The 16,072-nt window shown below is 40.2% G+C and overlaps 1 protein-coding gene across 1 annotated transcript in view; it reads left to right on the forward strand.

The window, feature by feature from the left end:
* The window catches only part of LOC128472928 (S-adenosyl-L-methionine-dependent tRNA 4-demethylwyosine synthase TYW1-like), a 59,516-nt gene extending 44,159 nt beyond the window's left edge, over positions 1–15,357 (forward strand). The window contains exons 14-16 of the mRNA XM_053454912.1: positions 8,706–8,816; positions 11,411–11,578; positions 14,992–15,357. Coding sequence (XP_053310887.1) covers positions 8,706–8,816; positions 11,411–11,578; positions 14,992–15,213 — 501 coding nt within the window. The 3' untranslated portion in view covers positions 15,214–15,357. The remainder of the gene's footprint in view (positions 1–8,705; positions 8,817–11,410; positions 11,579–14,991) is intronic.
* Positions 15,358–16,072: the final 715 nt, after the last annotated feature.

Genomic DNA, 16,072 nt, shown 5'->3' on the forward strand with positions numbered 1-16,072 from the left:
ATAGGTGTCCTGGAAAATAATAGTCGATGTAGTCACCCTATGTAGGATGCCCTGAAGGCACACGTTTATTCAGCTGCTTTCTGTGTACTGCCCTCATTACTTTCAACACGAAATTGGAACCTGGAACAGATCTTGCAGGCTGTGGCCACCGCTGAAAACCTGACTGACACAAGTATTACAGGGACAAACTTGCCAAGGACTGCTCCGTTTATGTAAAGCCCATTAACTTCCCTCAACCTCGCCATATTTGTGTGGCTCTACTTTTATGGCACATTAGCCTGCTTATTAGACTAGTGGGTCATATTATAGATAAATGCCAGCAGAGGCTGATTTGTGAAGTCTGCTAGTAGGGGAGAGTATACTGGGGTGGTAGAAATGGCAGTGCTGTCGACCTGGAGGCACATACAAATCAAATACAGCAACCGAGCTGAAATCTGATGCGATAAAACTCCTTTAGTCTATGTGGTTTACTTGGGATAGGTACTAAAAAGTGTGTTTTTATGGATCCACTCCCCCAAGGCTATGACAGACCGTATTACATTTTCTGTCTCTTCTGTTCTGTTCTTTCCTTGGAAAGGACAAGAGTGATTAACTGACATCGTTTCGTTCTCATCACTGTTCATTTTTTTGTTTTATTGCTGATGTCGCTTTTTTTCTTTTTTATAGCGCGATGAGTTTAGTGTTTAATCCAACATCTCTATTTTTTTAGGCTGTTACCCCTTAGATGTGCCGCAGCTGTGTCAGATCCATTGACTGCATTTGTAAACGTTTATAGCGCTAGGTTTTTTGTTGTTGTAGTTGTAATGAGAATGAAATATGAAAGCCCTTTCTCCTCTCAGCTAACCTCTGAACGTAGAAGAAACATATTACCTACTTGTCCTTCAGCGTCCTTGTAGAGTGTGTGATTGCCTGAGATGCTGAAACTGTTATGATTAATATATCTGATTATTACAAGGGCTTATTTTACACTTTAAACAGTGGGACGTGTGTGTTATATATATTTGTGTGTGTATATGTATATATATATGTGTATATATATGTGTATATATATGTGTATATGTGTATATGTATATACCGTATTGGCTCGGATATAGGCCGCCCCCGTATATAGGCCGCACCCTAAAAGTTTGGTGCTTTTTTAAAGAAAATTTTTTTTCTTTAAAAAAGCACCAAAAAAAAACATGCTGCCACTCTGTCCCCCCCCCCCCGATATGCTGCCACTGTCCTCCCTCCCCGCGATACGCTGCCGCTGTCCTCCCTCCCCGCGATACGCTGCCGCTGTCCTCCCTCCCCGAGATCCGCTGCCGCTGTCCTCCCTCCCCGAGATCCGCTGCCGCTGTCCTCCCTCCCCGAGATCCGCTGCCGCTGTCCTCCCTCCCCGAGATCCGCTGCCGCTGTCCTCCCTCCCCGAGATCCGCTGCCGCTGTCCTCCCTCCCCGAGATCCGCTGCCGCTGTCCTCCCTCCCCGCGATACGCTGCCGCTGTCCTCCCTCCCCGCGATACGCTGCCGCTGTCCTCCCTCCCCGCGATACGCTGCCGCTGTCCTCCCTCCCCGCGATACGCTGCCGCTGTCGCTGTCCTCCTCTGCCCCCCCCTCCTCGACTTACCGGAGCAGACTCCCGGGTGTCTTGCGGGGCCGGCGAGGGACATCTACGCAATACGCGTATGCAACTTCCGGTACCGGAAGTTGCATGCGCGTATTGCGTAAATGTCTCCCGCCGGCCCCGCAAGACACCCGGGAGTCTGCTCCGGTAAGTCGGGGGTGGGCAGAGGTAAAACGCTTAGATAACCTCCCGTGCCGGCACCCCCCCCCCCCGTGGGAAGTGCTGGCAGGGGAGGCTGTCTGAGCGTATCGGGGAGAAGGATGCAGGTCCCCTGCACCGCTGCGGGGGATCTGTATCTTAACCCCGCTGCCTGCCCGGGCAGTCCCGGGCGTCGGGCGCTAGAGCCCGAATATAGGCCGCACCCCCACTTTAAAAACTTAAAGTGGGGGAAAAAAGTGCGGCCTATATTCGAGCCAATACGGTATATATATATATATATATATATATAATGTGTAGCCATGAAGATTGCCTTCAAACTAAGCACCATTTTTTATACATCCCAATTACTGTAGCAGGAGTCAATCTGAAAGTGATCTCAATGAATTGGACCATGTCCTAATTTTGCGAACAGGGTTTTGGGATACAATGTAAATATCAAAAGCTATCCTCTGTTTATCCTGTATGTATTTTGGGAAATTTAATGGAAGGCTGTGTTTTTTAAGGTGAAAGTAATAACAAGCTTTGGTAGGTGGAAGAATGAAAGTGTCAATATCTGCGTCAAACGCTAAATCTTTAAAGGAATAAGAAACAAATATTTGTTAAAAAAAAAAAAATACCCAACAACTTGCTTATCAGCTGTGAATATGTTACGATTTCCAAAGGACACGAAGGCGCTAGTATTGTTTTATTCCCGCGAAAGCAGAGTTGAATATGAGTACTATTGTCTGTGCGCAGTATGCGGCCGTGTCCTGTATGTAATGAGGCATGCCGTATGCGCACGGCACATATATGTGTGCCCCCTTTCTCTTTTTAGATTAGCATGTTTGGTCATTAGTCCTTTTTTCATTCCCCTGCCAGGTTCTCATGAGAAGCATGCATGACTCCACTCCTTCATTCGAACAAATTGCTTCGGTCCCCGCAAGGATTAGACTTGATTTGGCTCAGGTGTTGAGCACATCATCCTAGTTACTGTATAATCCAAATGACAGCTTCATATGAAGTGTGCATGGAGCCTGTGATTTGTTCATAAATGGGAGGAAAATCACCCCACCACTTGTCCTCTCTGCTGTCTCTAAGCTAAATGTCTCGGCTGCCATCGGCATACATCATGTAATTTAATTTTCTTGCTTAACCCCTTAATGACAAAGCCCGTTCATGTACGGGCTCAAAATGCATTGTTTTCAATGGGTTTTGGGACAGCCCATTGTCCTTAAGGGGATAAGTCATAAGCGAACCACATCCTTTCAAAAAATAACCTTTTTTTCTGAGGTTACAAACTTCTTGTGAGCTCCCCCTTTCATTACTGATATTAAAAGCTGGATCATTCTGATGGCACCTTAACTGTTAAGTTGTGACTTGCCTCAGACAGTCAGAGATGTAACGTCTTAAATACGTTCATCTGTAATGTCTCGAGTAATAAAGGTAACTTATGCAGTTCCACTTCATAAACCGATTTATTAAGTTTGATTCCTTTACAAATTGTTAACCAGAAATGCGTTCACGATGGGCTTTAAAAAAGTTGGAGATGGGCTCACTAGGGCGGTCATAATATGTGCACAGATACTGGGCAGGAGCCATGAAAATGGTACCAGCTCAGGCGTGGAGCAGTATATCACTTCCACAGCACCGATTAAAAGAACAGTAAAGGGTACGCACAAATGGCTCTTTATGTGAAAGATCTAAAGCTTATGTATATTTTAAATTGCTTCTTTTTAACTCCAAGCTAAAAACCTGTTTTTAAAGACAAATTAACACAGCGGAGGCAAATAACAGAAAACGGCAAAATATATCAATCGAAAAACATCATCCAGGGTATGTAAATGCTGCATGTTGGGATACGAATATTCATAAAAGGAAAGCGAAAAGCAGTATTTCTTAAATGCAGCCAACCCATGGTATTTCACAAAGGTCATTCTACCATTTTTTTTATACATACATTTCCCTACCAACCTCTTATAAGCATGCAGTATTTTTTTAATGACATTTGTAATTTTGATTGATTTCCTTCCTGGATGAGTATCAATTGCCAGAAAACAACCTTAATTTCTATTATGCCAGACCTCCCAAGTCTAGTGATACCCCCATGCATGTGTGTGTTTGTTTTGGAAGGAAGACAAAGGCTAAAGTATTTTGTTTCTTCATTTTCACTCTCATCAGAGAGCAGCAGGCAGGGCCGGCCCGACAATGGAGCCGATTGGGGCAACTGCTCCAGGCGGCACTTTTGAAGGGGCCCCAAGCCCCCCCCTTTTTTTTTTTTTTTTTAAAGCGGAAGAGAGAGGGGCGCCAAGTGGTTTTCGCTTACCAAGTTGTCAGTACCTGCTCAGCGCCCCTCTCTCTCTCCTCTGCGGAGAGTCTCCCAGTTCGGTCTCTGTGCCGGCTTGTAATGCTGAGCGCCGGAAGATGATGTCAGGGGGCGGCAGGGACGGAGGGAGAGGAAGGGTAGATAATGGGGGGGGGGGATTTTAAACTTCGCCCCAGGCGGCATTTTGTTTTGGCCCGGCCCTGGCAGAAGGATGTAACAGTTTTTATACCACTGTCTGCTGTGCTGGTCACTCATGAAAGGGATCATTTAAATGGGCCAGATGTGGAATCTCCCTTATAACCAGCCAATTGGTTAACAGTGCACCATGGAGGCCAGAATAGGCTGCTGGTTGTGGGTTTAAACTAGCACTGTTACCTTATAGTGACTGACATATAACTTTATATATATGTTTAGTGAAATACTCCAGTTGCCTAGAAACAGAGTTCCTCCAAAGCCCTTCCCAATGTATTACATCACAGCAGTCTGACCGCCCACAGCCCCTCCCACCTGCCTCCTCATGTTCTTACACATAAGTTATTCGATGTTCTTATGTCCATGTTTTTTTATAAAAAAGTAGTATGTGTAAGATGTATGCCACAGTAGATGCTAAAAAGCATCTACATGCAGTACTAAAGACCTTTATCATTTTTTGAGCATTAGCTAGAAGTTTAAATCCATTAGATGACACCTTTCTTCGTCTTAATGCCTTTAGGCCCGATGTACTAGCAATCTGTAGCTCTATTGATACATTATAGCTAGGCATGGTTTACCCTTTAATGTTCTGTTTGGGTTTTATGGATTGTTTTGTATCTAAGATCCATCAATACAATGTGTATTTGAGGGTTTCCTGTAGATGCCAATGACATCACCTAATGTTGGTTTACCTATTTCTAACACACCATATTTGTTAAGACTAGTATCCGATTAAAACGTTTTTTGTCTGTTAGACAGATACCCAGACTCCTTGTCATACTGCTTTGTGATCAATAGAATGGAAAAAGTGAGGGTACACATGCAAATAGTTTAGTTGAAGAGAGATATATACTTATGATATAAAAATCAATTTCAAAAGGATCCTTCTGATTGTGTGTAGTGGAAATGGAAAAAGAAATTTCATACGCTTATATATAAGCCTGGTGTATATGTGTCAGTAGGCCTACTTATAGATAGTGTAATAAAGATTATAAAAAAAAAAAAAAAACCCACACACTTCACCTAGTGGATTTGCTGCATAATTTAGAATATATCTATACAGTGCCCACGCAATTCACACGTATCTTTCAATAAATCATAGAATGGCCCGGTTTCAGTCACTCATCCTGACATGGTAACCTGGTGTGGTCAGAAATAATTCTTGATGGTGGCAAACACCAGGTGTGGAGATACAGGAAGTTTGCTGAAACAAAATGAGGAAACTTTTTTTTTTGTGTGAACACTTAACTACATTTCTGTATGCAACCCTGTTTTATGCATAAGAGGAAAACTTTTAGCTTTTGAACAGTTAAATAATTCAGACATCAGTTCTATCTTTTTCGTAGTGTGTGTGCGCGTTTTAGATGCAGGTTTATTCAGATTTGTGGTTTTGTTATACATTTTTCTCATAATGTCCACTTGTTTTAAATGGTAAAAATACAAGCATTGTGTTTTTTGTAATTCTTTTGAGGCAACAGATGTCACGGAGCTTGGGTCTGTGGCATGAACGTTGGGGGAAAGCGGTCCCTAGCAGCTTGCAGTAAGGCGTTTTTAGTAGCTGCCTCTGTATATCACGTCTGAAATATTTGATTGCCTCCTGCCCACATCCCCAGCATAGGGTGATTATTTATGATCAAGTCGTTTGAAGTGTTACACGGTCCTGTGGTAAAATGCGTGAGTCACGTATGAACTGCCCATAACTAACGTTCTAGCATTGCAGAATGCATTAACTGTGTTGGAAATTTTTAAATCTTTTTTTTTTATGCCATTCCAAATGTACTCTTTAATAGACGCTAGATCAGTATTTATAGAACAGAGGTATACAATCTGTGTGGCTATATAAAAACAAACACCAAAGCCAGTCAGGTTCGACACTGTTCACCAAGTGAAATGGAACACTGTTTTAATCTAATTTTAATTTAGAAAAGATTGCAATAAGTTCAAGGTAAAGTATTTCAAAATATCTAACATGTTGAGGTTTATTTACTAAAGGGACCGTTGTGATTTCATTTTCTCGACGTGACTATTTTATAAAGGATCATCCTGGGTGAGCTTCTGCTGCAGGAACAGCATGACCGCTGTCATACGGGGCCAGCTCAGACCTCTGTACTGAAGAGACTTGCCAGTGTTTGCCCTTCATAATAAATAGTGAATTGAGGGAGTTTAATTGAATATACAGCACTTTACAGTTTCCTCCTCAGGTTCTCTTTATGACCCCTGTTGTTTAACGAGGTAGGGCATTTAGAGGACAGTGGTTGTTCCAGGAATTCTTCTGGTTCTCTTTTGGCCGTACGAAATGTCCGAATATATATATATTTTATTTTTTTCCCGTTTCATCAGGATTAGGTATCTCTCCTTTTTGTTGTTCAGCCCTACATAGTATCAAGTAATCCTTACTGTCCCTTTCCTTTGGCTGTTGAACCTGGAGTGCTTCATAATTTCAGATCTCCACCAAGCAGTAAACATTAGTAGAAGTGATTTGCATTTAAAAAAAGAAAAATCATACTTTTTTTTTTTTTTCTTCCTCTGTTATTTTTAAAAATGTTATCATCATTCAGCCAGCAACACATGAATCTGCTGTGCTTTGTGCGTCATTGCATGACTTGCTTTGTGTTGGCTTCAGATACAGATAGTTCAGTGTCCTCAGGGCTGATGGTCACACAAATGAGCTCGTTTGAAGAAGGGTTCAGTAAAGGTTTGCCACTCTAAATATCTCTGACTTAATTTCTGTGCCACATCTGCAAGCATTGCTTTGAAAAGGGTTAATCTCCAAACGGTCATTGGATATAGGAGAGGAATGACTGGTTTTATTTAGGGATGCACCGAAATGATATTTATGGACCACATCTAAAGAGGACACACACACACACACACACACACACACACACACACACACACACACACACACACACACACACTTACCTGAACTGCAGCGCACTCACTCACAGATTCCGCAGGGGCCCTGCTGCTTCCCTCTGTGGTGCTTGCACTCTGTGCGAACAACTTTTCTTCCACCCCCCCCCCCGGAACGAAGCAGAGTCATGTGACTCCACTGGGTTCCTGCTTCTCCTGGCTGGTGCGAGCAACGCACAGGTAAGTAGCCCAGCCCCTGCGGACGATTATTTTCGGACGTGTTTTTTTTTTTTTTCGGTATCTTGCTGATAATGCCCTTTTCGGACGATATATTTCGGCCACCGATTATATATGTGCATCCTTCGATCCTTCAATGCTTTGGTATCAAAGTTGAAATTAATCTGTTAAGTGTTAATGAAATATTTTTTTCTGTAGTCAGATTAGTTTGATATAATAGATATTCAATTTCTCTGAAATAATGTAACATTTTAGTTTGTAGTGATGTGGGCGGATGGGCAAGTTTCAGAGCGTTACGCTAAAGCTGATAATGCTTGTCTTAATTCTGAGTCTGTGTCTGCATGTTGATGAACAGTTCAAGGCTGTCACTCAACTGCAAGCGACATCTGCGGGTGAGGGGAAAAAAACAATTAGTGTAGATAATCGAGAGATGCAAGAAGGGGTTCAGATGTGCCAATACTAAGTGTTTCCGTTATCTTGCCCTTTGTTCCATCGGACGTCTCGTGTTGTTCGTAATCCATTCGGCGCGGTTCTAGCTGTTGAGCAGTAAAGAGTGACAGGGTCATGGCCAGAATTCAGTTGAGACCCTGGCATGTTTATTGGCACAGAAGGTGCGCAGAAAAAAAAAAGTGTTCGTGTAAAAGTCTGGGCATAACTAATTATATGATTTCATGCCTCTTCAAGAGGTAAAGGAAAGTGTCAAATACATTGAGGCTCGTTTATTGATGAGCGCCAACTGTGCAGTGTGTATAGGTTTTTAATTGGACGTTTCATCATCTGTTTCCTGGATTAGTATGGACTCAGAGGTGGAGTTCTCTCTAAGTACATACCTTAGTTTGAAATAAGAGAGGTGGGAAATAATATTATCCAGTATACTTTTCTGATACAGAATGCCTTACTGGCGCCCGTGTTTAAGAAATATGTGAAAAATGTCCAGATTCTGTAGCACTAGGGAGAATACAGAATAACATTAAAATACAGATTGAATGTTTACTTGTTTGTTTTCTTGAGATCGTTGGTTTCTAGTTATAACCCTGTTTAGTTTAAAACAAATAAAAAAATGCATTCTTATAACTCTTCAAATAATAACTCTACACCACCAGGATTTTGCCCCATGAATACCCTGTACCTCATGCAGAGGGGAGCCGTAGCATAGTGTGGCTACAATATGTTTAAAGCATGAAACCACAAGCTTCCTAAATTAAACTGATGAATATTTAGGCATTGATCAAAGTTATTTGAAATTGTTCTGTGTTCCTAAATTATTGATATGAGAATTTGTGTGATGGATAATTCCAACCCAGTGGTCATAAAATAAGTTCTTGGGTTTTTTTTTTGTTTTGTTTTTTTTCTTCTAGGAACAGAGAACTGTTTATAGGCTGACCCTAGTGAAGGCATGGAATGTGGATGAACTAAGAGCGTATGCCGACCTGGTTACTGTAGGGAGGCCCGATTTCATTGAGGTCAAGGTAAGATAAAAATCAGAGTAACCCAAGAGTTGTAAGTACTTAATGGCATCTGACACAGTTCTTCTCTGGGTGACAAAATGTTCATTTATTAACTCATTTGTGACCAGGAACATCATGTAAAGACGTTCATGTACTATCCAGTTCCAAGAGCAAACCCTGAGCTCTTTAAAGCCATGAATTGTATCTCCATTAAAAAAAGTCTAAAAATTAAATACTCATTAAGAGATTTTAAAAACAAAAAAAAATGGAAGAAATATAAAAATAGGTGCCTAAGCACCTAAGAAAAACTTAAAAATGCTTCATGCTATACTAAGAAACCATTGGGTACCAAATGATTGACCAAACTTTTAAGAAATACAGATTTACAACAAAAATTACCCCGTCTTTGCTTCGATCCAAAGTCCAAAATTAAGCAACGTAGTATGTAAGGGAGCGGGATATTTTTATTTTTATCAGTGGAAGAAATCCTAAATACATTTTTCTTCATGTTTTGCTGTTCTGTGACATAATCACACTAAATGAAAGACTATATGTTAAAAAAAGGTGCTATAAAGAAAAAAACATAGCTGTCCTTGAAAACACAATAGGTAATATATGTGGATAAACTAAACATGAAAAAGAGATCTCATGGTTGAAAAAAAGATTCTAAAAATGGCAAAAAAAAGCCAATCATTTGGGGGGTTAAGGATATATTTGTACTTTAAACAGAAAACTAACCCCCACCGTGTCAAATCCTTCAGAGGCATTGATGCTTTAATTTATATGAAGCAGAATATTTGGAAAGAGGAATTATGAACAAGACTGTACAGTATAACCCGTTTAACATACCCAGCTGCGTTTTTAGTTCTTATTGACTTTAATTCTCAACGAGCTGTCTTGTGTTGTGTACGGATGTTACCATAAGCTATGCCTTTCATGTTTGCGGCCTACTGCAATAATAATAATAATAATGCCATGTCCTTGCATATCTTGACTTGTACACAAATTACGTTGGAATAGGCATTTGAATCCCAATTGCCCAATGTTACAAATGTCATCAGGTTAAATGGGTAGACAAAAAGAAAGCATGATGGGAAAAAGTTCTGCCAAACTGGATGTGCAACCGAGCAGCGGGGCCGTTTCATTTCCAGAGACAAATGTCAAAATCTCAGCCGTAAATCCAAGTGACGCATGCTTCAACTGAGGCTATTTTCATTTAATATGTAAACTGTTGCTTGATTTGATCAGGGTGTGCAGTAGATAGAAAGCAGTGTCATCAGTTATAATGCAGAATTCTGAGTCATTCATCCCAAGCATACTTTATGCTTAACCTGCTAGCATTTACTGCCGTAAGAGCACCTGGGGATCTTCTCGCCACCTTCAGATCTTTATATAAAATGTTCTGGCTGCTCGGTATTTATAACTATTGCATGTAATAAGGCATTTGAAGAAAAATAAATTGGTATTATGTGTGTGTGTGATATATAATATTATATATATATATATATATATATATATATATATAATATGTGTGTGTATATATAATATATATGTGTGTGTGTGCGTGTGTATAGATATATATAACGTTTAAAAATGACGCTTTGGAGCTGCTACTTTCATGACGCCAGACTTCCTGACGAACAATGCACGTTGAAAATGCATTCTTAATAGCCCCCCCCCGCAAAATAAAATAAAAATAATTGAAGGCTAAACACATCTCCTGCATGCAAAATAGCAGGCAAATACATATGGGGGATTCTGCACAAAAGGTGGCACTACAAAAATTTAAAGGGACCTTGCAGCTATTGTATGCAATTCAGTGCATATGATGGCAGGAATGTCCTTTTAAGATATAAAATATTTTTTGTAATGTACATAGTTCTGTAACACATCAGCGAGCAGTGTAAGTATATGTTCACCTAGCCAAGTAATCTTTGGGTAAATACTGTATTTGCTTGTATATAAGACAATGTTTTTTTCCAGAGCATATATTCGAGGTATTCTTATAATCTGAGCTCAAATAGAGGTCTTATTATAAGACTAAGATCCAGATCCCCCGCAGTGCTGCAGGGGACCTGGAACCTCCTCCCTGGCAGCCGGTGACTGTCTGTGTGATGTGTGCAGACAACCTCCACTTCTGCCTGGCACTTCCACTGGGGCTTCTATGACGGAGCGCCGGCATGACATGACCTTCCGCTGCTCCATCATAGAAACCCCGGGAGAAGTGCCGGGCAGAAGCGGAAGGTTGCGCTGACGTCCACCAGTTGCCCCCACTAGACACCAGGGAGCACGGGGGACAATTATGGGGATGCATTGGTAGGTCTGGGGGGACAGAGTGGCATATAGAGGGGTATAAGGCATTTCTAGGGGGCAGAGTGGCATATAGGGGGTATAAGGCATATCTGGGGGCAGATGTGCATAACTGGGGGGCAGGTTGGCAAATAAAAATAGTCTTATATTCAGCCCCCCCAAATCAATATTCAACTTTTGGGGGTTCCTCTTATCTCTCTGTGAGCATATTTACTAGAGTACCTCTTTTTGTACTCCTGAAATGGTCATCAAATGCTTGTTGATAATTCCTGTTTATTAATCTACATTTTTTCCCCCTCTTACAGGGTGTAACCTATTGTGGAGACAGTTCTGCCAGTAATTTAACCATGGCAAATGTGCCTTGGCACGAGGAAGTCATCCACTTTGTACAAGAGTTAGCTGATCTCTTACCAGACTATGAAATTGCTTGCGAGCACGAACACTCAAACTGTATGCTGATTGCCCATAAGAAGGTAAGTAATAATTTGAAATCTTAGTAAACATATGACAATTGATGCATGATAGCATGTCTGTGGCTACAAAACTAGTCTATACCAATGCTAGAAATTAGAGTAGGTGGTTAGAGTGCGGTTCCATACTCTTTTGTCCGCTTCTATGGCAAATGAGTCGGGACAATTCAACTGCCCCCACCCAGGGTGTCTGTTGCAGCCCTGTTGCATTTTCTCAATGACTGGATCTGCACTAAGCTCCTGTTATGCGTTTTCTATGCAACCCCCTTATGGAAATTGGTTTTGCACAGGATAGGGAACATGTTTTCTGTCCCTTGTATTGAAAATTTCAGCCCTCCTCTGACCTGTCGCACTATATTTTGCCAGCAGATTCCGTAGCTCTGTTAAAATAGGGGAGAGAAAATGTTAAAATTGGCAATAACGTTAATACACAATAAGAAAAACGTTCATCTTGTCATGCTTTGCTTCTGCTCTGTTAAATATAGGAAAATCCTACTTACAGTAATTTTGTCATCCTAATCATTTCCTAAATTAACACTGCCAAAAGATGCCCACCAAAACTGGAAGTGATTACTGTAAAATGTTAAAAAAAAAAAATGTGATTTTTGGTTCAGATTTTTGTTTATCACCTTCATGGAGAAAGATCAGAAAACCAATTAATTCAACACAGTAGATCAAACTAGTTAATATGTCACCAGCAGCTGTTGAATGATTGATAGCTGCAGTTGACTGAAATTAATAAATCCTAAAAGCTGAGTAGGCGTTTAGAATGAGAAATTATGTAACAAAGTAAGTTTACCATTTTTGTGATTTGCATGCTTATTAAACAGAGGAACTGAATGCTTGAACATCCAAATATACATATACGATCCTTATTATATTTTAAAAGAATCCAGCCTACTTGATGTAAAGTCATTTTGGGACCGCCATTTATCTAAGCCCCCTTCTGTTTCCTGCAAAAGAACGTTACTAAGCTATTAATGGAGCAGTCGGTGAGAACGACTCAGTCGTTGGTCGTTTGCATGTTGGAACGCGTCAGGAAATATACTTATCTTTTATAGCCGATATAAAAAAAAATGCAATATCGTGTGATAAAAAATGTATCATGCTTATTCTAGGTGACGGTTCACTTTAAGCGAAATGACACTGATGTGAGCGGTGGTACAGTGGTTCTATGTATAGACACAGTATACTACTACCTTTAATCCGTTTGTTTGTTATTAGAGTCAAACATCTCATTGCGTATAGAAAAACATGAAAACAATTCTGCACACTTCAATCTTTGAATTATTGAATCAAACCATCTGCGTCAAACCAATAACCATATTACAGGCAGATGCAATATTGATTCCAAAGTGATGGAACCAATATTTTTTATACACACGGTGAAGCTGAGCTGGTTGAGCTCCCAGGCACTCTTTATTATTAAATGGAGTCTTCACATAATCTATTTTTTATATTTTTGAATTAATGTCTCTGCGAACGTATACAGAATTTAATAATTGGTTAGCGCCCCCCCCCTCCCTTTTTAAGTATGCTTTCATATTTTCTGAAATCTAATTTTAATACATGTTTAATTCAAAGCAATAATTATGGTAATACATGGCATACACAAGGAACGAAGATCTGATATATAAGGCAATGATTTCAGAAAAGTTTGAGACACCCTTGTGCCAAAGCTCTGAAAGAACGTGTCTGCGTTTTTATATGTATGAAATCGTTCTCCTGTCCAATATCACCTTCAAATAACATTGCGTTTATTTATTGAGTGCCAGTAAAAGTGACAGCATACTAAATTGACTATTATATTGAGAGCTACCGAAAGAGAAGGAGAAGATAGTCTTCCAAGCTCATCATCTGTATAACAAAAACTTTGGGGCTACTAGGAAACTTACCAGGATAGGCTACCAGGAGCTCTCCCTCTTCTGGGTGGGTGGCTTCATGAGGTGGGGGACTAGCCACGCACAAGGCTAGCCTGTGACAACCTTAAATGCATTGAGAGTGGAAGCGGGTGGGCATGGCCAAATGCTGCTCTCTCCAGAGAAAATGGAGAGTGACCCAGGGAAGCGGTTTTCCCCCTGAAGACTCTGGGTCAAAGTTGGAGAGTTCCCGGGAATGCTTATCTCATTATCCATGTGAGAGGATATGTTTTACCTATAGAGTCTATTTTTCATAGTTCCATAAGGTTTTAGCTACACATACTGTATGCGGGCAGTTAAAGGTCCCTTTTGAACACAGCTTTAAAGCTAAATGTCTGGTTTCTAGTAGAGGAATTTCACCTTCTCTGTGTGAAAGTCAAAGCAACTCTCCTGGTGATTATTCTGCTCTATTATTTCTGGCATGCTTCTCACAATGGCTCTAATAGAAGGAGCCAAGATGTTGCCAAGCATTCTTCCCACTTGGAAGCAGGTACCAATGTGTTATATTGGAGACCTTTGCTATTTATGTTGTAGCAGAGTAAGCACTCTTGTCTGTCATCCCTCTGGCAACAAAGCACCTCTTGTATTAAGGCTGACTTTATCAGCACCCTGATCCTTATTAGTTTTCAGATTATTTTGGCATTCTAGGGAGGGAAGGCAAAGTCTATTGTATATACTGTAATGAGGATTGAACAAGTACCACTGTGTCATGTAAAATGTATCTTTTAATATTATGTGTGAAATGCAGGGTTTAACATTTTTATGGCATAATATGGGGAAAAAAATAACTATCCGTTGCTTTTTTTTTTAGGATAGTGATTGAGTGCAAGGATTGGGCATATGCAACCAGAGCACTGTGCCAAACCTTCAGATCATTAGAATTCCCTTATAGCAAGGACAAACAATGCAGTAAAGCCTACAGTACAACTCAAAAGTTAAAAAAGAGCAAGGATCCGTTTCTGTTTCACAAGAAAAGTTTTGCTTGTGGAATTTCTGATGATGTCTGGGATAGTGGATCTGCTCCTATCGCCCTGATTTAGGACAGCACAAGCTTCAATTAGTTTACATAGAGATTATAAAAACACTGCTAATGGTTACGGAGAGAGCAATGCTGTTGGAGTGAGACTGGAAACTGGCATTGTGAGTGTACTACGCCGTCATATAGAAAAGTAGTTGGCAGGAAGGGTAACATGAGAACTGTAATTGACAATTGAGTGGACCATTACTCTGCACCCCCCTCCCCCCTTAAAAAAAAAAAAAAAAAAAAATCAAAAACAAAATCTGTGGGCCTCATCCATGTCCACACAGGCCAAGACCCAGATGTTTTATTCCCTTCAAAACCATTTTCTCCTGTGTTGCCTTCATGCTACAAATAGTACATTTTAATGCAGGTTTTTGAAAGACGGTTACTCTTTGCACAAATCGCATAGTGGTGTTAGTTACTGAATATTTTACAAATATCGAGGTTGACCTTTTGTTACACCCCTTGTCTTTCAGTTCAAGATTGACAGTGAATGGTGGACTTGGATTGATTATGAGAAGTTCCAAGAACTTGTCCAGGCTTATGAGAAGAGTGGAGGCAGTCAAAAATTCACCGCTCTGGACTATGTGTCAAAAACTCCCAAGTGGGCTCTGTTTGGTTCCCAGGAGCGAGGATTTGATCCTGTGGATACAAGATTTCAAAGGAAAAACAAAACAAAGGACATCTCTGGTTGTTAGCATTTTTTGTATTATTTAAATGTTTTTTTGCAGCAAACATATCATGAGAATGTACGGTTTTATGTCAAATTCCAAAAGGCCTCAATATGTTTTGGGTGAGATTGCAATAAATTGAAAAGCAAGAAGCAAAAGTTAGCACATAAGTGCATATTTAGGTGCCTTTGCCAACCTTTGGGCTTTCCTTGACACACACAAACCCACACTAGCTCTGCGTTTTGGGGTTTTAAGGTTGTTCGGAAGATGTGTTTATGATTACAGTGCTCTTTTTAGTCTAAGTTTCACATCAATGGAAACATAACCAAATGTAGGAATACAATGAAGTGGTTCCACCTTGAGTATCTACATTTTTCTGTATAATTTAAATGGTAGTTTTCTCCTGACAACATTTGGAAACATTCATTATTTGGCAGTACAAGTTTGTGTCATTGCAAGAGAAACCAAACTATCCTAAAAAAGCTAATCTCAAATGTCATAATATATTTTATATTATTGCTTAATACATTTGCATTACAATGTGGTTATGGGGAAATGTTCTAAGGAAATGTAAGATTAGCTATTTTGGAGTTGGGTATATGAAAACTGTCTTGTTGCTCAAAATCTTCTATAATGTATAAACATAAATCCCCTTATTAAAAAGTTGTATGACCAAATACCTTGTCACAAATTGCACCTATCACTATGTTTTGCCTCCAAATGGCTTCTTACTGTTGAGTGGAGAGGCCACTGGTTCAGCTATGTAGATGTAACTTTCAGAAGTCAATTTTTAAATGCTTCCTTTAAACACAGGCAGTTATTTTTCTGTAAACAGTTTTGGGCGAAAATATGTTTTAACCAAGTCTCCCTTTCTGTTTCTTGAACG

This window comes from Spea bombifrons, chromosome 2, assembly GCF_027358695.1.
Source record: "Spea bombifrons isolate aSpeBom1 chromosome 2, aSpeBom1.2.pri, whole genome shotgun sequence".
In the NCBI taxonomy this organism is placed as follows: domain Eukaryota; kingdom Metazoa; phylum Chordata; class Amphibia; order Anura; family Pelobatidae; genus Spea; species Spea bombifrons.